The 24436-nt window shown below is 36.4% G+C and overlaps 1 protein-coding gene across 4 annotated transcripts; it reads right to left on the bottom strand.

Moving 5' to 3' along the window:
- Positions 1-3438: 3438 nt before the first annotated feature.
- LOC115953044 (tRNA-specific adenosine deaminase TAD2) lies at positions 3439-22571 on the bottom strand. Of its 4 annotated transcripts, none has more exons than XR_004083635.1 (8): positions 21738-22571; positions 20193-20270; positions 14729-14766; positions 12275-12341; positions 8370-8529; positions 8164-8285; positions 5794-5897; positions 3439-3700 (listed from the first exon to the last, which is right to left on the bottom strand). XR_004083635.1 is itself a non-coding variant. In XM_031070477.1 (8 exons), exons 2-8 carry the CDS (start codon positions 20256-20258, stop codon positions 3657-3659), a joined length of 591 nt encoding a protein of 196 aa, XP_030926337.1. In that variant the 5' UTR covers positions 20259-20270; positions 21738-22567; the 3' UTR covers positions 3439-3656. The 4 variants fall into 4 exon arrangements, 3 of the variants coding, with proteins under 3 accessions (XP_030926337.1, XP_030926338.1, XP_030926339.1); XM_031070477.1 differs by having other exon boundaries at positions 3439-3715; positions 8189-8285; positions 21738-22567; XM_031070478.1 differs by having other exon boundaries at positions 8189-8285; positions 21738-22559.
- Positions 22572-24436: the final 1865 nt, after the last annotated feature.

Raw genomic sequence — 24436 nt, 5'->3', positions numbered from 1 at the left:
ATGAATAGTTGTGCATATGATATACTTGGGATCACATCCTAGAGTTCTAACTTACCCGCGCCCATGGGGCGTTGAATTTGTATCTAAACATACTTCTGAGGGACTAAAGGCATCATTCGAGGTGCCGTGCGTGTTGTTGGGCCGTGTCTGGTACTTAGATTTTCTTGGAGTATCTAGTTTCCCCATAGGTTTGAGTCCGAGAACCATATAAGACATTGGTTCTGTCCAAAACTTATAGCTTTTCTCAAAATAATTGGTTTCCCTATAAGTTTGAGTCTGAGGACCATGCAAGACCTTGGTTCTGTCCAAAACTTATAGTTTTTCTTTAAAGTAGTTGGTTTTCCCATAAGTTTGAGTCCGAGGACCATGTAAGACCTTAGTTCTGTCCAAAACTTATAGCTTTTCTCAAAGTAGTTGGTTTCCCCATAGGTTTGAGTTCGAGGACCATGCAAGACCTTAGTTCTGTCCAAAACTTATAACTTTTCTTTAAAGTAGTTGGTTTCCCCATAGGTTTGAGTCCAAGGACCATGCAATACCTTGATTCTGTCCAAAACTTATAACTTTTCTCAAAGTAGTTGGTTTCCCCATAGGTTTAAGTCCGAGGATCATGCAATACCTTGGTTCTGTCCAAAACTTATAGCTTTTCTCAAAGTAGTTGGTTTCCCCATAGGTTTGAGTCCGAGATCCATGCAATACCTTAGTTCTGTTCAAAACTTATAGCTTTTCTTTAAAGTAATTGGTTTCCTCATAGGTTTGAGTTCGAGGACCATGCAAGACCTTGGTTCTGTCTAAAACTTATAGCTTTTTTTTAAAGTACTTGGTTTCCCCATAGGTTTGAGTCCGAGGACCATGCAATACCTTGGTTCTGTCCAAAACTTATAGCTTTTCTTTAAAGTAGTTGGTTTCCCCATAGGTTTGAGTCCGAGAACCATGCAATACCTTGGTTTTGTCCAAAACTTATAGCTTTTCTTTAAAGTAGTTGGTTTCCCTATAGGTTTGAGTCTGAGAACCATGCAATACCTTGGTTCTGTCCAAAACTTATAGCTTTTCTCAAAGTAGTTGGTTTCCCCATAGGTTTGAGTCTGAGGACCATGCAATACCTTGGTTCTGTCCAAAACTTATAGTTTTTCTTTAAAGTAGTTGGTTTCCTCATAGGTTTGAGTCTGAGGACCATGCAATACCCTAATTCTGTCCAATACTTATAGCTTTTCTCAAAGTAGTTGGTTTCCCCATAGGTTTGAGTCCGAGGACCATGCAATACCCTGATTTTGTCCAAAACTTATAGTTTTTCTTTAAAGTAGTTGGTTTCCTCATAGGTTTGAGTCCGAAAACCATGCAAGACCTTGATTCTATCCAAAACTTAGATTTTCTTAAGGTTTCGAGGATTAGCCCCTCGACCAAGGTGTTGGGCGTTGACATGATGTTGGAAGCCCCTAGAACTGCCCGTGCCACTGGCGCTTCGAAGTGTAGCCCCTAGTGGAACTTTATATTAAGGCAACAACAGCGAGCTGTTGGAAATGATAGAGGGGCTTTCGCAGACCCTTGTTAGACAGGGACTTGATCCTACCACCGCCTGTGCCAACGCACAAGCCTTCCCACAGACGGCACCAATTGTAAGGACTCAATTTGTAACGATCCCAAACTGATATTGGGTTCGTACATTAAAGGCCCAAACAATAAAATTTGTAGAGAGTGGGCTGAAAGGTTAGGCCTTGGTCACCGGACAGAGGTTAATCATGGTGGACGCACAGAGGTGAACTAAGTTTGTCTATGGATCTTGTCCATTGAACTTAATGTTCTTATTATTCCTTTCACTTTCTGGGTACAATTATTTTTGCCCCCCTTCTTTGGCGCATGAATCCTTACATTATATAGCCATTCTCAGGTGATCCTGACCTTCTATCTGTCAATCAGGCAGGTAACTACTCAAGTGCCTGTCCCATCAGCCGCCTCCCCTCACTTTCTGTTAGTTGCAATAACCGAAGCTACACTATTTAGGGGTCTTTTCCCATCAATGTGGCCAGGACGTTTGTTGGAGCATTCACTGCGGAGGTGACGTCTTTTCCTTGAACCACTCCCACACTGTACCCCCATGCGAGTCCCATTCTATTCGCATTTTCTTCTGGGAACGCTTTGGAGGCTACCTTTGACGACGTGTCGCTTTTCCCTTTTAGGCCTTGGGATGCCGAGGACAGGCTCATCCTCAGCTGCACCTCCGGGCCATTTGGACTTTCACTGCTTGTCCTCGACAACTACTCTCCTCGGCGCGGGCCTTGGGCCCTAATGGAAAGTGGACCAGGACCACAAATTCTCTGGCCTCACATAATGCATTCGATGCATGATATATTTTAACAATAATAATTATGAACAAGAAGGAAAATGGCATGAGAGATACATGGTTTAGCCATACCCATTATGTGTTAAGTGGAAAATGTTAGAATTTAACCAAGTTTGGCCAATCAAGTCACTCATTAATGGTGGATTTCAATTAGCTCAACTAGCAAAATCTCTGATGGTTGAATAAAAGATTTATGATTCAATCTCCGCTTATACAAAAAACTGATTTGTGTCTTGGTCTGATAATAAAAAACTATTATTAGAAATGGACGTTATACATTAAAACTCTATCAAAAAAAAAAAAAAAAGGTACCTCGTTAGTAAAGATGACCAATCAACAAAGCTAGACTTTAATGGTATTAACTCCTCATGTAACATACACGATACATTGGCGTGGGTTGCAAAAGGGGGCGTAACCTTCCATTTGTATAACTAATGCAATAGGGGGTTAACTCACCGCTGTTCTTCCAGATTCTCCTTGCCATGGTTCTTAAGCCATGGATTTCATGTTCCTTACTCTAGTGGCAAGCACGATCACAAGAAATAACTATTTGAGCCATGAAAGCATGGTTTACATACTAGGTCTTAGAGGTATTCATTTTTCTTATGCTAAGAAAACTGTCTTTTAATCACAACTTCTCATTGGACATGATCTCATTGGGGTGGGATCTAGATTACTTTTCCAAATTTCTGAAAGAATTCGAATGTTGTAATAATATTGTCAAATTCTGCTGCTTTTTGGTATGCACAAACATTCCTTTTCCCCAATTAATCATTACAAGTTTTGGTATTGCCATAGTCAAAATATATGAGAAAGGGATGTATGGAACCTCCTAGCTTAATGTTTTCGAAGTATACCTCAAATAATAAACTTTTATTTATGGAGGAAAATACATGTTATGTTTTCTTTTAAGTGCTAAGCCACATTAGCACCCCAACAACCTGTAGGAAATTCCCTTGCCATCAGTTTTGGCCTTGATAAAAACTTGGGGGGGCCAACTTACGTAAGAATTTAGCTTTGGATTCTATTAAATCTAATGAATAGAATGCTACTATAGTCACACCAAGTTAGTGAAAACACTTTGGTTGCCCCTTCCTATCATTCAGCCAAAAAAATTAAATGTAACTTTAGACTCCAATGAATCGCACTGTATCAGCCAGGGCTTCAAAAATCATACTCTGATGAGCTTGTGCAATGTAGCCAATAAGAGATTCACAATTGTATGTGAACTACTCAAATATTTTCTACCGGAAATTTTTGGTTTGCACTTGGCTCAACACCCAAATATAAGTGAGAATCAAACTATATGTGTGCACATTCAACGTGTTGCCTGTTGAGCCAAAGGTCTGTGAGGCTTTGGAGCTGAAACAAAACAAACTATAATTTAAGTATAAGAAGAGGATGAAATTATATATAGTAGCATATTTTATTTATATATACTAGGGTGCTAACACATGTAACTGTTATGCTAACAAATCAAATCTTAAGCACATAAGGTTTGCCACATTGAACAAATGAAAGGTGTAATTTGACGTCCTAGGTGCATTATTAGCAGCATAACAATTTTTTTTAAAAAGGAAAAGCAGCATAACACTTAAATGCACAAATGGAAGCCAAATAAAAGTTAGCTACTTCAAAAAAATCTATTACATTTCAGCATAGTTTACTGAAAATAAAAGTTAAGGCAATTCTCCTATTAATTCAGGTTGGAATTTGAGACATGAGAACATCTTAAGGTTTGAACTTGGAATATACTTTCTAGGACCCCTGACCAATTTTTCGTTTTTCTTTGTTTTTGTATTTTCCATTTCTAAGATCATGACTTACGCGAAAGAAGAGGATAAACCTTATAGCCTAATCAAATTTGTATCAAATTGTCTTGTCTTTTTCTATTTAGCTAGGTTCTTAAGATTTTAAAATAACAAGGACAAATAATATCTAAGAATTTGTCAATGAGTATCATTTTCTCGCAACAGGGCAATTTCATTAAAATCTCGACAAATACAAAATTACAAATTAGACATGATATTTGCCTGACAAACAAGGCAAATTGGACATCACATGAGGCCATAATATCACAACCCTACTCACCTTTTCATATTATAAATCTATTATAAACATTTAATACATGTGGGAGATTGTAATAGGTTAAACTTAATGACTAGCAGACATCCAATTATCATCTAATATTGATGTTAATTATGCAATATCGGCTTGTTGAACATCTCAGTTGTTATTATCCCAGATTACAAGATACGGTTCAAGCTTTCAACCCATTCAAAAAAGGGTTGGCTTATGGTTAATTATCCACGTTAGCAAGAAATACTTCTATATGTCGTAAATCTGTGTGCTGTATACATTGTTGGTCAACTTCTTAAAAAATTGAACTTTTTGATTGGAAGGTTTCTAAATGCTATCAGAGCCTTGATTTGACAAAGAGGACACTTCCAATCCTAGGAATACAGGACCTACATTTTTTTTTTTTTTTTTGGATAGGTAAAGAAAAATTTGACGTAGGATAAATTGGGAAAATTTGTCTACAGGTGGTTGTGGTGGCTTTAGGACCGTTTAAGAAGATTTGTGGATTTTCAGTTTAGAATCCCTTGTAAAGGGTTAGGCTTCAAAACAGAAACTATTTATTTTATGGTTGAAAAGATAAGAAAAAGAAACTGAAATATAATTTTTGCATTTGTGAATAGTGAACAGTCACGTAACTATCTGTGAACAGTAAACAAGAGAGAAGAGAAAGGGAGGAAGAAAGAAGCCTAAGGCCAACATGCCTCAATACTCAAAATGCTGTATAATTTTTATTAATTAAATATAACTTTTTTGAGTATGATAAGACACTTATATAGACCCTACATAACTTCTAGTAGAACTAAGATTTCTACTTTGACTAGTAAACAAAACCCTAATTGAATTAAACCAAAGCCTGTACATAAAGATCCATAAACTATATTAGACTTATTAATAAAAGCAAACCTACGGCTCATACCCAATACTTGTAGAATTACTAAATGCCCTACACTTTAGAAATACCAAAAAAAATATATATATATATATATATCATGCTATGGTTGCGCCATCAAAATTAATTTCTGTAAATGAACTAATAATTTGATTTAACACGCCCGCTTTTGGTAGGCAGACCTGACCCCCCCCTTTTTTTTCCTCTAGTTTTGGGGAGGGGGCAGGGGACTAGTGTTTGTTTGTTAGCTTACATTTTAGGAATGAATGATTTTTATAAGCAGTGCAGCGTGTTACCAGTAATGCCATGGTTAGCACACCAATATGTTTGAGAGTAAATTTTAGTCTTGCAGAAGGTTAATTGTGAGATGCATTTCCAAATGTGACTCATGAATTCTTTTCTCCTTGTTTTCCAATTCTTTCAAAAAAAGATTAATTGCTTCCTTGAACGCAGCCAAATAGAGCCTAATTACGATGAAGTTACATACCATTAGGGTTCCCTTGTTCATAGAATGTTCGTAGAAGAGAGACTGCTTCTGATGCCATTATTCCTCCAGTACATTTAAATCCCTTTCCTTGAGGAACACCATGACTATCATGAAAGAGAAAGTTGCAGACTGTCCATTAGAATGAACTTAACAATGCATTAATTAGTCAGAGTGCATACAAAAATAAAGAACAATTGAAAAGTTACGTAAACACTCTTCTTTTAGATTTCTACTTTCGGAACCAGACTCACAATCTAATATGAAAGTAAAATATTCTTGGGTACTACCAAGTCAAGCAGAAATTTTGGTTTTCTTTCTTTGTGACAACACTCTGAAAGCATAAGAAGTATTCCCTAAAGAAGGCAAATGAAACCAGAGACTGTAAAATTTTGTATTTAACAATTGTCAAAGAAGGTGGCAAAGACACAGAAAGAAACTAGTAAATTATTAAGAGAGAATATACTACTGACAAAAGAACAGAGGAAAATAGATGAAATGGAACTTTGTCCACCATTAAAGGATAAATGATAACTAAAATCAATTTGTGTCAGCAGAAAGTATTCATGACAGGGAACATAACTGGAGCCCTCTTTAAAGACTTATAAGAGGCAAGGGACAGTTGACTTGAGTCTTATTTTATTGTTTTTTGACATTTTCAAATTTTGAATATTAACTTTTATTGTGATTGAGATATTTACGATGTATCGATGTATGATTGTAATCTCTGGAGCCTATTAGAACGGGACTCCACAAATGTTTTGGGCAGTGCATTTTGAATGAAAAATATTTTCCAGTTAGAATTGTTCTCACTTGGTGGTGATTCCAATCAACCTTAGGTGATGAAGCCTAGGGTTCTCTTGCTTTCCAACATGTTCTGCATCAACATGGTATCAGAGTCTGATCCCCCCTCCATTGACTCAGGTTTCATTGTGTTGGGCTGCTGTTTTGAAGGGGTTGGGCTCTAGGATTCAAAGCCGTGCACGAGGCGGTTTGTGGGACTCATGGACTGTTTGGGGTTTTGTGGCAGTATTCTCAGTCAGTTTGGGGGCAGCAACAGTTTGACCGCAATCGGCAGCTTTGGTGACTGCAACTTTAATGGGGCATCATCAGTCAAAAGGGGCTTCGCATGATTCCATAAGGTATGTATTTGGTTTTTGTTCAAGCGTGGTTGAGGTTGATTTCTTCTTTAGTCTGATTTGGAGTGGGTGGAGGGGGGATTGGGCGCTCTAATCCAAGTTGATGCAGAACATGTTTGAGGAAAGCAGGAAAATATGAAAACAAAATAAAACCCTAGGCTTCACCACTTAAGGGTGCTTGGAATCACCATGCAAGAACAATTCTAACTAGAAAATATTCTCATTCAAAATGCACTGCCCAAAACATTTGTGGAGTCCCCTTCAATGGGCTCCAAAGACTACAATTAGACATCGATACATCATCGTAAATCTCTTGATCATAATAAAAGAAAACATTCAAAATTTGAAAATGTCCACTGGTAAAATGAGAAACTATCTAAAACAATAAAGTCTGTAATTAAGGGACAGTAAGTGGCACCCCCAATATGGAAACTATGGCAAACAATCCCTGCATCCTTGCTCTGGTGTCCACACCACTGACACACCAACAAGAGTATGCAACAATAGCAATGAGCCTTCTCCATCCATGTTTTACCAAGTTAAATCCAGGGTCAGGTTTTCCATGCCATACATTTGGATTTCTCTTTAACATTAACGATAGTGTATTATGGTTAGCCTTTTTATAGGTTTTTTTTTTTTTTTTTTTGATGACTAGCTTTTTGTAATATTTTTATTCTCTTCTCATATCCAATAGCTTTGTAAGGCCAAAGAGATGCATTTTTATCAAGGACATTAATAATAGACCATCACCTCATGTACCATTACTTTTGTACAATGGTGCCATTTATTGGTTATGTCAAAGATAAAACTTAGTCATCACTAAATGTTTCAGCTATCTGCTGGTTAAAAAGTTGAGGCATGGACTGGTCAACACAGGTTGCTTAATGTACCAATTTTGCTATTGTAACATAGAAGATGATGATCCGTGTAGCTATTTCGCAAACAAAATATCAACAAGTAGCAGATTTTTGGTACAATAAGAATTATATCATATGCTTTACGACCTTTTTGGAGGGTCTTTCTCTGGATTTGTTTGAATATCAGCCAAATGTTAAGGCTGTTTTATTAACTTTTCTCTCAGTAATGCTATGCCCCTAAATTACACTTTATATCATATCAAGAAATATATATATGGCATAGTCTCAAATATATTTGCAACAATTTATTATGAGAAACAAAAAGCAAGTTTCCCAAGGAATAGAAAATAAATTGAACCAATCAACAAATACTTAACTGCGAGGATGGGTCCAGAAATAAACCTTTTAAGTGGCTCAGAGCTACCTAAATGCAAGGACAATATTGATCCACAACCTCCAAATTTATCATTTGCACAGCCATAACATACTTCTTTTATACCTAAAGAGAGAACAAGGTAATGCAATGATCAGATTATCGCCTAAAAAATAAAATAAATTTCCTTTAATAGAGTTAAGAGCATACCAAGAATTGATAAAGCAGCTGCACACATTATGCATGGTTCACAGGTAACGTAAAGGTAGCAGTTTGAAAATTTTTCAGCGACTTCTAACTTTGAAAGTCCATTTTTCTGCCAGTGCTCAAGAAGAATATCAATAGCTTCCATCTCCGCATGTCTTGTGGCCTGTACACATACCGCAAGTCAATTTTACTGAAAATTTTATAATAAAAAATCTCACAAGATTAGTTAAAAAGCATTAGTCACAGCTGAAAATAGCATTAAAAGTGGAAGGCCTTTAACATTTACATATGATTACTGTTATTTTATCTGTAAGAAACAAATGTTATAAGTTAAAGTGTCATACTTTTTCAAGGATGTTTGAATTGAGAAGTCACGACTATAATATTATTCAAGAACTCAGGGAAGCCCCAAATCAATAGGCTTAAAAGCTTTTTCAAGTTGTATGACTTGTGCTTGACCATTGGGAACAGTTTTTTTTTTTTTTTTTGATAGGTAAGAAAAATCTATATAAATAAAGCTTCATTATGCAAAAGGGCACAAAGAAGTCAAAAAGATAAAAGCAAAGAAAAAGACTTAAAATACAAGAGAGAAGATAAATAATGAACAAAAAGAGACTAGTCAAAAAGAGAACCACTAAAAGAAGCAAGCAGCTAGTCTTCCAAACTATCTACATCCTCAAATGTCCCTCATATTACACTCCCTCCATATACACCACATCAAACACAATGGAACTAAATTCCAAACATTTGAAAGATGCTTCCCCAACCGAAAAGAAAATTTGGTAATGTTATTTGTAAAACCCACAAAACCCCAAAAGATCGAAAAGCAAAATACCACAACCGATGAGCCTTCTCACAATAAAGCCACAAATGATTCACGGTCTCCCCACAACAACGGCACATAACACACAAGTCAACAACAATGAAGCCCCTAAGTCTCAAACTATCACCCGTGAGTACATATCCTAAGTTGCGGTCTAAACAAAAAAAGAGACTCATCAAGGGGCCTTAACTTTCCAAATGCCTTTCCAAGGAAAGATGCCAAAGAGAGGACCTCACAACTCATTATAAACCGATTGGATATCAAATTCCCCATTCTTCAACTTTCATCAAATGCGATCCCCATTTTCAGTTGAAGGGGTATTGGATTCCAAAGTATAAAGGAAATCCACGACTAAATCCAACCCCCAATCATTCAAATCCTGAGTGAAACATACATCCCAACTCCTACTCTCCCCCACACCCTGCCTTGCTAAGGAGAACTCAACTAAGGCCTCTCTATTAATGGAAATCTCATACAAAACCAGGTAAGTCAATTGAAGAGGTTGATCCTCGCACCAACAATCTTGCCAGAATTTTACTCTATTTCTCACCCCAATCTCAAACCAAATATGTTGGCTAAATGTTTCCCAACCCATTCGGATGGCTCTTCATAAACCCAACCATGCACACCCCTACCCAACTTATAAGTCCATCCCCCTGCTTTTCCCCAAACTTAGTAGCTACCACCCTCCTCCAAAGTCTTTTCTTCTCAACCCCAAAACACCATAGCCATTTCCCTAATAAGGCATTATTAAAGGTAGTGAGTTTCCTTATTCCCAAGCCACCATTGACCGAAGGCACATGCACTTTGTCCCATACTACTAAATGTGACTTGGACTCGCCCCCCATACCTCCCCAAAGAAAATCCCAACTTCTCAATCTTATTAGCCACATGAGTAGGAATGGTGAAAGGCGACAAATAATAGGTAGGGAGACTCGATAATGTACCCTTAAGAAACATCAATCTACCACTGTTTGACAAATAGAGCTTCTTCCACCCCACCAATTTTGCTCTTAGTAGGATTCCAAATAGAAGGGGAATCAAGAGAAGCCCCCAAAGGCATGCCAAGATAAGACATAGGTAAAGCCCTGACCCTACAACCCAAAATCTCTGGCAAAGCATGCACATTATCAACCTCCCTTATTGGAACCATATTAGAACCATTTCATTCTTACACACATTAACCTTCAAGCCTGTCACAACTTGAAAACAAAGTAGCAGAATCCGTATATGAAGGATCTGCTCCACATCAGCATCACAAAAAAGAATCGTATCATCTGCAAAACAAGAAATGTGGAACACATACCCCATCATCCCGCCTACTATCAGCCTTGAAACCTCGAATTAAACCTGCCCCCTCCACTCTCTTCAACATCCTACTAAAAACCTCCATCATAAATAAAAACAACATAGGAGATAGCGGATTCCCTTGTCTCAGTCCTCTCGAACTTCCAATAAATTAGCTGGAGACTCATTTACCAAAACAAAGAATTGAAACATGGATATACAAGTATGAATCCATTTACACCACTTCTCCCCAAAGCCCATTCTCTTCAACAAAACTAGGGGGAGTGCCTCCCAATTTACATGATCGTAAGCATTCTCAATATCTAGCTTACATATAACCCTTGGAATCTTACTCTTGACTCAACTGTCCACACATTCATTGACAATAAAGACTGAATCAAGAATTTTTCTTCCACCCACAAAGCCATTTTATCTGATATTAGCTAATCTAAAACCCCTCTCAAACGGTTCACCAATACCTTACCAAGATTTTATACACTCCCCAACAAACTGATGAGCCGGAAATCTCTAATATTAAATGCATCATTCTTTTTAGGGATTAAGGCAATGAAAGTAGTATTAAGAGATTATTGTGGTGATGAAACTCCTTAAAGATGGATAAGACATCTTTTTCCACAACTCTCCAACAATGGTGAAAAAAATGCCATAGAGAAGCCATCTGAACCTAGAGCTCTATCTCCTTCTATATCTCTTATAACTTGAAGGACCTCCTCCTTCTCAAACTTCCTTTCAAGCCATTCCCTTTTCGTCCCAATTTGATCAAACTCCAAACCCTCCACAAAAGATCTCAACTCCTTTGTCTCTTGATATAATGTTTTGTAAAACTGTACTAATTGGGTAGCCACCACTGACTTCTCCTCATATATCACCCCATCCACCCCCAAAATACCCAAATAATACCTATGGGATATTGCCATCTTGTGGAAAATTTAGTACTATTATCTCCTTCCTTGAGACATAATATCCTCAAGTTTCTCCAAGCCCAAGACCAGTCAAAAAGAGAACTACTAAAAGAAGCAAGCAACTGATCTCCCAAACTCTCCACGTCCTCAAATGTCTATCTATTACCTTCACTCCATATACACCACATTAAGTACAACAGAGCCAAATTCGAAATATTTGACGAGTGCTTCCCCAACCAAAGAGAATATTTGGGACCGTTCTTGGTAAGACACATGAAATATTTGGAATTTGGTTAGGGAGGCACTCGTTAAATATTTTGAATTTGGTTCCGTTGTACTTAATGTGGTGTATATGGAGGGAAGGTAAGAGACAACATTTGAGGACGTGGAGAGTTCAAGAGATCAGTTGCTTACTTCTTTTAGTGGTTCTCTTTTTCAATAGTCTCCAGCTTGGAGACTCACATCTAGTGACTCCCCCCCTTTATTCCTTACCTTTGTATTTAATTTTTTCTTTTTTGTTCTTTTTCTTTTTCTCCGTGTACTCCTTGGTTTGCTTTGTGCTCTTTCCGCATGAAGTAGCTTTTCAAAAAAAAAAAAAAAAACTAGGGGTTGTCCCTTCTAAGAGATGAAATTTCTATGAAATGTGGTAGTGATTGCAATTTGATTTCTTGTTAGACTAGATGTAATAAACCGGTATTAGCTTCATAACTACAAGATAAAGTGGTTAAAAAAAAATGTTTGCAAATCAAAATTCTACGACACACAAAAGGAAACGAAAGCAGAAAAAAGGAGATCAAAGCAGCTCTGAAATGATGGAAACCAGTAGAGAACACATAGTGGAAAAATATGAAAGGAAAAAGAAAAGTGGATCTTACGTTTCGTGTCTCAGTAGTTCGATTTCTTCCTGAGGCAATAACTTTCCCCTCCTCAACAATCACACAGCTGGTAATCATATTAATAATGTAACCATAAAATCATACTCCAGATATAATGTGGAATAAATTATCAGCATAAGAATTAAGAAAGACTCATTGTACCACTTCATGAAACTTTTTTTTTTTGAAAGCTTATGTTATAATGTAAGAAGGTAAGAACATAGTCTAATGTTTGTTTTGAAGAACATAGTGTAATGTCCATCTTCACAACACAGTTAACAGTGAGATACCACCAAGCCCTGCATATGTGAAGGAGTACATGGCCTGAAGATCAAATGAACACGCCTCTCTCTTAAACATAGTTATGGGCAAGAAAAGCAAGCTTTGAGTAGCTATTTGGAGCAAAATATGAGAAAGTTATTCCATTTAATTTTTTCCTGGTTCACACAATGTGACTTACATAAGAAAAAGGTCACATGATGAGGCTTCTATCAACATAAATAACCCAATCTCAGCACAAATTAACCCAAGATTTCTCAAACCTATGCTTCGCTCAGCTATAAATAGTCTCACCTAAGTCAATGAGCTCTACCTCAAAATACACTTCCTCCTCCCATAATAATACGATGAAGGGTGAAATTGCGGGTTCAAAACCCACTAGCTGCATGTATAACTTACCAAAAAATAAAGAATAGACTCATGTAGATTGTCAACAGCTAAAAAGGAACCTAAAGCCTTAAACTAAACATTTTGAAAGCTATAAGTCAAAGTCCAACTCACTAAATGTGATAGTTAGTGTTCTTATTGTAAGAGACTGATACAGCCAAAGCAGCCCCACCATAATCATTTATAATTTTTTCTTAAAAAATGACTGGGGAAAAAACAGTGTACCAGATTTTTTTTTTAAAATGATTGTATAATTAACCTATAAGGTTGAAGCTTCATATTTTTGAACTTGTGTTCAAGTCAAGCTTTAGTTTTGTGGCATTCTATAAATGCTCAGAGAAAATGATTGTATAATTAACCTATAAGGTTGAAGCTTCATATTTTTGAACTTGTGTTTGAGTCAAGCTTTAGTTTTGTGGCATTCTATAAAAGCTCAGAGAAATATTAATCAGGGGCAGGGCATTGCAGGGATACAAACTCTGAATTCAGCAAGAAATATAGTTTCTGACAAAATAAAATAATTCACAAAACAGTGGCACTTAGAAAATATTTTAAACTGTCATAGCAATAAATTTTTAGAGTACAATTGGTGACAGGCATGCCATGAAATTTTGTAGAGTATTATTCACAATGTTAGCAAATATATCTTGTAGAGCAATTAAAAGGTACATATTTCTGAAAAATGCTTATTGTAAAACTTTATGGAAAAACATTCGAAGTGGGTGAGATAGGTTTTCTCATTGCATTCGGTTTGAGGTGGGGAATGCTTGGTGTACCCGGTCTGGCATCATGTGTGGTGTGGGGAGATTCCTCTTAAAGAGGCTTTTCCAGCGTTGTTTCAAACTGCTCAGAGCAAAGAAACTCATGTTGTTGATCTTATCTGTTGGAACAATGGGGGATATTGTGTGGGATGTTATCTTTACAAGGTCACTTCATGATTAGGAGTTGGGGGCTTACAGGCCTTTTTTTTATCTTCTATACTCCAACAACATTGATCAGCAAGTGGAGGATAGGATATGTTGGGTTCCTGAAAAGAGTGGCTTTTTTGCTATTAAGTCATATTATAAAATCCTCACAATCGGTTGTGTACATTCCTTCCCTTGGAGAAGTATTTGGAGAAGTATGTTCAGGTGCAGTGGGTTCACCACCGTGAACTCATTGTTCCTTTTCTCATTAATATAATTTTCTATTATCTATCAAAAAAGAAAGACTCTTACACTGGATAATTTGAAAAAGAGGAATATTTGTGTTGTCAATTGGTGCTGTTTGTGCAAGACTAATGACGAATCTGTGGACCACTTGCTTTTTCATTGCACCTATGCAAGTAGCTTATGGTCTTTTTTACTATGCTTGTTTGGTGTTTCTTGGGTGATGCCTAAACAAGCGGAGGAGGCGCTGGCCTGTTGGAAGGGGGTTTCAGGCATGGCCAGGCTGCAGATAATTAAGGGCTATTCAGTTGTGTCCTATGTGGACTATTCGGAGAGAGTGGAATCATCACATTTTTTAGGGGAACATTCCATACTGGACTTGAAACGTTTTTTCTTGTGTTCTTTGTATGATTGGATGATGGGGAACGTAATGTCTGTGATAAGTGATCTTTCCTTTTCCTCACTTGTAGAAGTTTTAGATTTGTGCTCATTTTGTTAATTGTATAGGCCTATAGTATTACACCACCTGTCTACTCTGTGGCTAGAGAGTAGTCTTTTTAAAATAAAAAAATAAAGTTCATCTTTAATGATCCAATAATAAAAACTGTCATACAAAAAGACAGCACAACAAACAGCTTACCCAACAGGCACTTCAAGGCTGTCCATAGCAAGCTTTGCCTGCCACATGAAAGGAATGAACAAGAAACTAAGTAGAGAAACCATTTAAATTCCAAAAAGCAAAACAATAGTTTAAATACTAAAGAGAATACTAGAATAAACTTAGGCATGCACAGTAAGAAAATCAACATGAAGCTCTGCGTTGCTTCCAGCTATAATATAGTCAACCCTCAGCTAAGCAGAAGCAATGAATGGCATCTGCAGATCAGAGCAAGCCACCAACTAATAAGTAATTTTCCAGCACTCCAAACTTAATGAATTCCAAAAAAACCACAAAACTTGTGAGCGATAAAGTCCAACAAATCCAATCATCAAGAACAGCTCATAAAGCTGCAACAAATGAAATTGCTCAAGAACAGGCTGGGCTTGGCTCAGGAAAAAGCTCAACTTCGCTTATTTATTCAACTAATTAGCCGTTCTCAGCATTTTTAGGCTTTTTTGATAAACAAGCCAAATCTGAACATAAGATAGCTTTGATTGACCAATGAAGCAGCTCCAATATCGAACTAATAACAAAATTATATATGTAATTGATAAAAACTTTTTTTTTATAAGGTGGTGTTTGGTATGGGGGAATCCACATTACTCCTGGTATCCAAATTCCTGGGAATGTGATGCCTTTCAATCTGGATGTTTAGGAATGTAACTATTCCTATGTTTGGTTTAATTGGGAATCTAATAAGATTCTTAGGAATGTGAGATTATAATATTTGGTTTATTCTTAGGAATCTAAACTGAATTATTTATTTTTCCCATTCTATCCTTAGATTTATAAATCCAGTATAAGTCTTTTTTTTTTTTTAAATAATAATAATCTTCCTCTAAATAAATAATGAAAAACAAAATATAAACTATAAATTATGACAAATTCATTAAAACTATAGTCTAGAAGAAGAAAAGATGAATATATCAACAGGGTTGTCTTTCTTGTTTATGTTGTTTCGGCGGGAAGAGATAAAGATAAAGGGAAAGATATTGATGATTTGTTTTATATTTTATCTCAGTTGCTTAAATGATAAGGAAAAATGATTAAAATTGTCAATTTCTAAAAAAATACAATTTCTTTCAAGTTTGGGAATCTGGACACCCACCTATTTTAAAGAGAATCCACATTCCTACCGAAAAGGGGTTAAAGGGGGGGGAATCCAGATTCCTCTGGTATTTGATTCCCTAGTGTGATTTGCAACCAAACATGGGAATCTTTAAACATTCCTAAGAATCTTAAAACATTATCCCGTACCAAACGTCACATAAGTGTAATTGATAATAACTATTTTCACAATTCTACATCTACTTATTTTATTTTAAGTGACGCTGCGAATTCTAAAAGGGAGTGACAATTTGTAAAACCCAACACACGAGCCCAATCAATCAGAATTCTAATAAGCAAAAATTCCAACTGGGCCCTTGATCTTTCAGAATCTTTGAAAATCTGACTATTTCACTCCTTCCACAATAGCCACATCCAACATAATGGGACGAAATCCCAAACATCCAATGAGTGATTCCCGAACCAATTCCTCCACCCAAACAAGAGAAATCCACAATCCTCCTTTTCATCAAATTCTTATAAAAATATCCATTTCGTTTTCATTAACCATATTTTAGTTTTTTATAAAAAAAATCTTTTTAATAAGTAACAAAATATATTGGAAGAGCACAAAAAGGATGCACCACCCTAGTACAAGGGAAAAAATATTAACATTTAAAAGATTAGCAACTCTAAAATCCAACACATTAGAAAAAGAAAGACAATCCATTGCTGCAATCCACTTGTAGAGTGTTCTAAGAAACACAAGGTTCGACGCAATCTTCAGATGAGTTTGAACACAATGATTACTAATCAAGCTGCATTTGAACAGTCAAAGCTTGGCTCAATTCCAGATGTAATAGCACACTCATTTTGTAGATGACAGGCAGTTGTTTCTCATTCTTACAAGTCTAAAAACATGCCATGGGTGCATGCTTTCAGTGTCAATATTTCTCTAGAACATGAGAATAATCCTCTAGAACATGAGAATAATCAAATGACAAGAGAAAGACAAAGGGGCTCTTTCTACTACTACTACCACTATCTCTTATAGGCTTAAGGTGATCTTCTAGCTAAAAACTCCATATTCACTTGCACAAACCATCAAACTTCTTAAATATAAAAAACAAAACACGAAAATACTATTTACACCCTTTTAGTTTGAGGTTGCTTCAAAATCGGTCCCTTGACTTTGAAATCCAGCAATTTATAACCTCAAGTATTCCAATAATGTCAATGCGCCCCTTTCATCCATATCCATTAGAATTTGACCATCACAAAAGCGACAATTTTTTTAACAGAAAATTGAAAAAACAACGTCGTTTTTAGGTAGGTTAATGGCAAAAATGTGACAGACCAGAATGGAAGGGGCATATTGACATCATTATAATAGTCGATACCCTCATTTTGGATACCCTCAAGTGGATACCCTATGCTCAAGTGGATACCCTCATTTTGGATCCTATCTTTCCATATATTTTCACTTATTCATCTTAACATTCTCATTTCAACTACACTCATTTTATGAATATGTTACTTCTTATTAGCCCAACATTTGGTACCATAGAGCATAGTTGGTCGTATAGTAGTCTCATGAAATTTTCCCTTTAACTTAATAGGTATTCTACAACCTCACAATACTTTTGATGTGTTTCTCCATTTCATCCATCTGCTCTTATCCTATGATTCATATTTTTTTTAATCTCTCAATCCTTATGAATTATTGATCCAAGATATCAAAAGCCCTCGCTCTTTCGTATCTCTTTGTCAAATGTCTCTCTAAGAGACATGAACACGAATAAAATATATATGATGCATTGTTTAATTGATTTTTAATTGGAAGCTAGAATTGATAATTAAAAAAAAATAAAAAAAGAAAAGGAAGAAGAAGAAGAAGAAGAAGAAGTCCGAATTTAATAAGGATAGAGTGTAAAACCCATATTTTACACCATTCAAGAAGAGATTGTCACATCAGCATTTTACATAAAATTCAATATATCCTACCAAAACCTAATAACATCTTAATAAACTCCCAATTTGGTTAGGTGTGGTTGTGCTTATTCTTAAATATGTGATAAGATGATGTGGCATGTTGAGATTGAAGGGGTAAAACATGGGTTTTACACCACATCCTTACAGAATTTAATCTTATGAAAAAAAGGGTCACCCTAGTACACAGTTAGTGTATAGGGGTCAAATACAAAAATTAAGAATCAAGAAAATCAAATATAGAAGAGAATGATTGGTTTCGTAAGGCAGATAACCAATCCAAAAAAGTTCTAAATAAAAATAACTTGAGGTCTGGTATGGATCTCTCAGTATCTTCAAAACACATACTATTTCTTTCCCTCTAAAGACACCACATTAAACAATGGGGAACAGTTATCCATATATGACCATTTCAATGATGACCAAACCGGCCTTGCCAGCAAGCAAGGAGCTCCCCAACTAACTCCAACTTACTCCAAATAAATCCAAAACCATAGCAATTAGACAATGAAGGAAAAGATGGTCAATCGATTCACCATTACACTTGCACATATAACACCAATCCAATATCCAAACCTTCATTTTTCGTAAATTGTCAATTATCAACCATTTCCCCAAGGCAGCAATCCAGACAAAGAAAGCCACTCAAAAAGGGATCTTCTACTTCCAAATACTTTTCCAAGGGAAACAAAAAAATTAGAGCCCACTAGAAGACTATAATAAGCATTAACCATGAACCTCTTATTTTTACCTGGTTTCCAGCTCATTATATCCTCCCCAAACCCCCTTACTGAAGAGCCATGTTTGATATCCATGAAGCTCGAGACAACCTCTAATTCCCAAACAAGAAAACCCCTAAAAAAAACTTACACCCCAAAAAAGGATCCCATTAGTGAACTTCATAAGCTCAACCACACTTGTCCCCTTATCTCGACAAAATCTAAACAATTCAGGATATCTAAAAACAAGAGGTATCTCCCCTCATCAATGATCTTGCCAAAACTTCACCCTCGACCCATCACCAACATCATACAAAATATAACTAGAAATAGAAGGCCATCCCCAACTAATATTTTTCCAGAAACCAACACCATATGGACTAGACACCAGAAATTGGACCGGAACACCAGCCACCCCATACACATCCATATTTCACCTCTATCACTTGCCTCCAAAGGGCATCCCTTTCAAGCTCAAATCTCCATAGCCACTTCCCAACTTAGGTGGGATCAGCAGATTCAGCCCTAGGTAATGACCCTATAATCCTTTGCTTTTTTCCCCTACTCTTTGAAAAGAACTTGACATAGCCACTTTGTGTTGGAAAAAGAAAATCTCTAATTTTAACGACTTCAAAAGAAAATAATTTAATGCTTATTTTTTGGCTTGGCTAAGAATACACATACATGCATATATAACAATGATTTTTATTTGATGACTAGCTAACAACCTGTTTTGTTGGGAAAGTAATATGCCTGTCTTCTCATTATATTCAATTAACAGCTGCATTTGTTTGGGTGGAAAATGTTTTGTACTTTTTCCACATTTTCCTATGTTTGGTAGATTGGAAAACATGGGTCAACAGAAAACTAACCTCTTAGTCAACAGAAAACACTCTTATTTTTGCTCCCCTTGTTTTCCGCAATTTTTTTGGGGAAAACAAGCCACAGAAAAGACTCCACCAACGCCAATAGTATGCACACCTTCAAGGCTTCAATGCTTGCGTGGGTCTTTATTTTTGGGTAAAGTTTGTATTTTCATATTGGGAATTTGCAATGGCTATTGTGCATTTCTGGTATTTGAGCTTTAGTGATAATCATTTTTGGTAGATTCCCATTTTGTTATATAGGCTTTTTAATGTTTTTTTATTTATTTATTTCACTTGGGGACTTCAGGTCTGCTCCTTTAGCAGTGTTTCTTGAGCTTAACTCACTAAGCTTCTAATGAATTCCCAATGCACTTCTCAATGCAAATTCTGTAGGGTCAATCTCTTTTTTGGTTTTTTTTATTTTTTTATTATTATTTTATTTTTATTTTTTTATGAACTATTTTTGGTTGACTTTGTAGTTGATTTACAAAATATATATGTCATGCATGATCCTTTATTGAACGGACCCTATCGTAGCCAAATCAAAAAATTGTTTTTATTCTCAATCCTAAGAGTTTTGCTTCATATACTTATATTGAATTACAAGAAATATTACTAATCTTTTGCATGTACCAAACATCAAAAAACATTTTCCAACTCCTTTTTAGGGATGCAACCAAACACACAAAAGTGAGTCAGTTTTCCAGATCATGTTTTCTAGAAAAAGAGTCATTTTTTAGAAAACATTTTCGTTGAAACAAACGGAGTGTAAGTTATAAGTGGCAATAAGTCCTAGCATAAATGAGAAGGCCTATGCATTACCTGCTGTATCGCAAGTTCCATAAATGCAAGAGTATCGGGAGAGCAATCTTCCTCATGTGATGCCATCTAACCCAAAACCTTAAAAGACGTAAATATTAGAAAAGATATGCAAGTGTAATCATGTGCCTAGGCACCTGAGACAAAAGCAACATGTAATATTGGTTTGTATTTTGAAATCAGATCAGACTTACAATTTTAAAATAACAGATTCCTATATTGATAGTAAATTCTTTCAATTACATGACATAGTAGTTGATTTAGTTGCCAATCATGAAACAATTGTACAACTTGCAATGAATGCAAAATCACTTAGTTGTCTTTTCTTTTTCCTTTTCATTTCTTAAAAATAGTAATTTGATCACAAACAAAAGATTAACATCCAACACAAGATGAAAAACTATAACAAATATTTAATTTGTAAATCAGTCTGCAACTTTGAAACTCAAACTCTTATTGGCATATTATATTTCCTACAATATGAAGTCAAAGTCAATGTGCCTATTCTAAGGCAAACAAATTCCAAAAATTTATGTTAGAGAATGCATGCAGGATTCTTGAAAGCCCTTAACTTATATTTGACTTATTATTTCCTCAAAATTCAAATGCTGTACTTTTAGGTAGCTGAGAAAATGTTGGGAAATAAACTAAAAAACAAACCTCAAACCCTACTTAAAATTAAAGAAGAAAATATTAAGAGAACCATCCATATTTTATGAAAAGGGAATGAAATAAAGCAACCCAATTAATATTCTTCATCAAATACCTCTCCCCAAGAGCACAACCAAAAAGAAATCAAAAGCATAATTTATTTGGGTTGGGTCCCCACCCCCCAAAAAGCAACAAGTCGCAGATTCGAGTCTAAGAATGAACCTCTCCAAAAAAAAAAATAGGGGTGGGGCGTTATGGCTATCTACCAATCACTAATCCCAGACCCTACAGCAAAAGTGAGGTTTTGTACATTGGGTAAAACCTAAAAAAGGTTGGCTTGAAAGAAAAGGTGAAGGGAAGATTCAAACTATTGACCTCCACTTCAAGAAGCCAAATGTGCCATATATTATCCCTAGGGGTAAGATGTGGCACATTTTGGTCACTTTTTTCAACTCTTAAATCATACCCGTATCCAATTAATTAATCTCCTTCCTACTCAGTTGAACACGAAAACTCGAGTCTACTTTCCCAGGCAGGCATTACAGTCCCTTACTTTGCAACTAAAATTTGAAGTAAGGAGGGCAGGGTCTGCATTTACAAGTAACTAAAAGCTATACATATGCTTACATTCCCACAAGGCCAAGGTCACCCTTATGATCTAACTACCCAAAATTAAGGTTAAGATTAAGATTATAAATCAAATTTCAAATCATAAGAAACACAACCATAAGTTAAGCTGATCCATTATCATCAATTTACAGAACCACAAGAAACGAAATGTCATGAATAAATAATATAATTAGGGAAATGAAGAATAAGTGTAAGCAATTTTAGGTTGATTTGAAGTAGATGGTGTGAGAGAAGAGAAAAGTAGGGAGCGAAGAGAGGAGAGAGTACCTTTGTTTCTAGTTGAAGTTGTATGAAGCTTGTGCAAATAAAGGTATTAAAAAAAGAAAGAAATAGGACCGCGGCAGATATTTCGTCTGTGATAAAAGGCGTTGCTTCTAACGGCACTGAAGGCTGAAGCTAGTCACACTTTGGATATATCTTTAAGGTTGGAATGTGGGCCTTTCTAAAGTAAGCCCAAATAATATAAAAACCAAGGCTGTTGTTATTAAATCCACACCAAGGCCATTCTTTATAACCCATCAGAAGCCGATCACTATAATCATAAGCCCATCTTTGTGTGGCGGCCCAAAACTGATCAAGGTGTCTCCTCATCCTTTACACCTCGCGAGACCAAACGGTACATTCCCACACTCCATTAGTCTCACCCAGAGAAGTCGATGTTTGTGCCGTGATGCCTCGATGAGCACCGCGATGGTCACCGCAGTGATTTCGAGTTCAGATGCAGTGGATCCCAAGCCTCCTCAGACTCAAAGTGATCCGACATGTACGGCGTTGCCAGCCCAAGTGATTCTCGGCTCTGATGGTGCCGCTACTGAGGTCAACGGCTCCAATGAGTCCGATGAGGCTCTGAATGGGTCGTCCTCCACTGTAGCCTAAAGTGTTTCATGGTTCTGATGGTGCTGCTACTGAGTTCATCAGCGCCGATGAGTCAGTTGAGACTCTGAATGGGTCAACATCCATTGCAGAGGGTGAGGAGAATCTGCAATGAGATCTCCGATTGATCCTTCATGAGCATTTCGGTAATGTTATAAAGAAATAGTACAATTGGGTGGCAAAGTAAGCCTAAATCCCTTTGCCTTCCTAAACCAACCCACTATAATTGCACTTAAACTTCCCAAATTATTAATTGGATTAAATAGATATCATCCCAATTAAATCTAATGGTTATTGAGTTTTAACTAAAAACTCATTTAACCCAAAAACAATATACCCAAATTCAACTTACCCATTTCTGTAATTAAAAAAAAAAAATAATAAATAAAGAAGAAGAATAAAACATAGTTTTTAATAATAAAAAATCTGGACTAAACAAATGAAAATTAACCATCCTATGATTTTCTCGGTAACCAAACAAAAACCTATTCTCTTTAATATTAAAAAAAAAAGAAAAAAAAAAAGCACTACTCTCGACTTCTCACTTTAACAGTTGTTTAGATAAGACTAGAAGGAGCACTTTAAAAAACAAAAAACAAAAACAAAAACAGAGAGCTTCAAATTCAAGTGCATAGTCCTCATTCTTCGATTATGTTCTTGTTTCTCAATTTCATTAACTCAAATTTACAGTAATGTCTCGGCTATTCAAATCGTTCCAATCCCACAATCCAGATTCGTTAGAGCAAGATCACGATGATCACAGCCCATCCATGACTCCTCATGGCGTTAAAGACGACCTCTCCGCCCTCAGCTAAACCCTCGGCCGCCAGTTCTGCGACGTTGCCAACTTCCTGGCCCTGCCACCACCTTCTTCAATCACAGTCGTTGATCCATCATCATCATCATCATCACAATTGCAATCACAACGATCTTGTTGAAATCGGTGGAAGCTTGAAGAGTAGGTTGTCCCTTTTGTCTAGTACCAAAGCCGAAGAGGAGGAGCAGAGTGAGAAAATCGACGAGAAAGTGACAGAAAATTAAAATGTTGATGTGTCATTTAAAAAATGCAAACTAAAATATTTTGGTACTTTGGTCTTTTTCACTTTAAGGGGCATTTTGGTAATTTTGATAATTAAGTAATTGGATGGATTGGGGTTTATCCATTATAATTGGGTTGGGTTGGGTTTGGGATAAAAGCAATTAGTTAAATGGGTTTTAATGGGTGAATGGGTTTTATATACCCAACTCAATTATGCCCACCCTAAACTCACCCAAACCCACCCATTTGACACCCCTAATTCAGAGCAATAGGTCCTTGAATTACGAGATGGGAGGAGGGTGGCAGTCCTGATTTAGATTTCTCTATCATCGGATGAAGATGACGAGGTTGTGGAAGAGCAAAATCAGCTGGCTTTGATTCAGTCAGACTCTGAGGTAGCGTCAATGGCTCAAATGGAAGGGGATATAGTAGTGGTGGAGGATTAGGTCTCAGATACTTTATCGGAGGAAGTTGAGCTCCCAAATGAAGAGTGTTTCTCTCCTTTGGTTGTTTAATCATTGGCTTTCTCTTTACCCTTGGCCTAGTAGTGGGTGTTAAGAGTACAACAAGGAATGAGCTACATTCAGAGTGGTTCCAAAGTAGGTTCAATGGATTTGATGATTTTCTGGGAACATCACTACAGTGTTTGGAAGAGCAAGCAACTAACTTTTTGTTAGCTGTTGAAGCTGAGTTAAAGCAGAGGGCTGATTTGGAACAAAACACACAAAATTTGAAGAGTTTGAGTGAAAGGTATTTGAGAGCTAAGAGGCCTTTTTAGCTCGATTAATTATGGCTCTACCTCAACAAGGTGTAGAGGTATTATTAGGGATAGGGCTTTGCTTGTTTCTCAATGAATGTAAAGCTGTTGTCTTGGAATGTTAGAGGCTTAAATAGGTTGGAAAAGCGGCTACAGATTCGTAATTTGCTTCGTACTTGGAGGGCTGATACTGTGTGTTTGCAGGGGACTAAACTTGAGTGGATTACTAGAGGACTTGTTTGAAGCATTTTGAGTTGTCCTTATATTGATTGGCTGTACTTAGGTTTTGGAGGTGCT

Source organism: Quercus lobata, chromosome 7, assembly GCF_001633185.2.
Source record: "Quercus lobata isolate SW786 chromosome 7, ValleyOak3.0 Primary Assembly, whole genome shotgun sequence".
In the NCBI taxonomy this organism is placed as follows: Eukaryota; Viridiplantae; Streptophyta; class Magnoliopsida; order Fagales; family Fagaceae; genus Quercus; species Quercus lobata.
Note: the sequence above shows the minus strand (reverse complement) of the source record. Positions and strands in the feature narration are given on the sequence as shown.

Excerpts from the sequence above, each read along its gene's own strand:
- LOC115953044 (XM_031070477.1), bottom strand. The coding sequence starts at position 20,258 with ATGGCATCACATGAGGAAGATTGCTCTCCCGATACTCTTGCATTTATG. Across the intron at positions 12,342-14,728 it reads AGCCTTGAAGTGCCTGTTGG|CTGTGTGATTGTTGAGGAGG; the intron begins GTAAGCTGTTTG and ends TATGATTACCAG. Across the intron at positions 3,716-5,793 it reads TGAACAAGGGAACCCTAATG|TTTGTTTTGTTTCAGCTCCA; the intron begins GTATGTAACTTC and ends CTTAAATTATAG.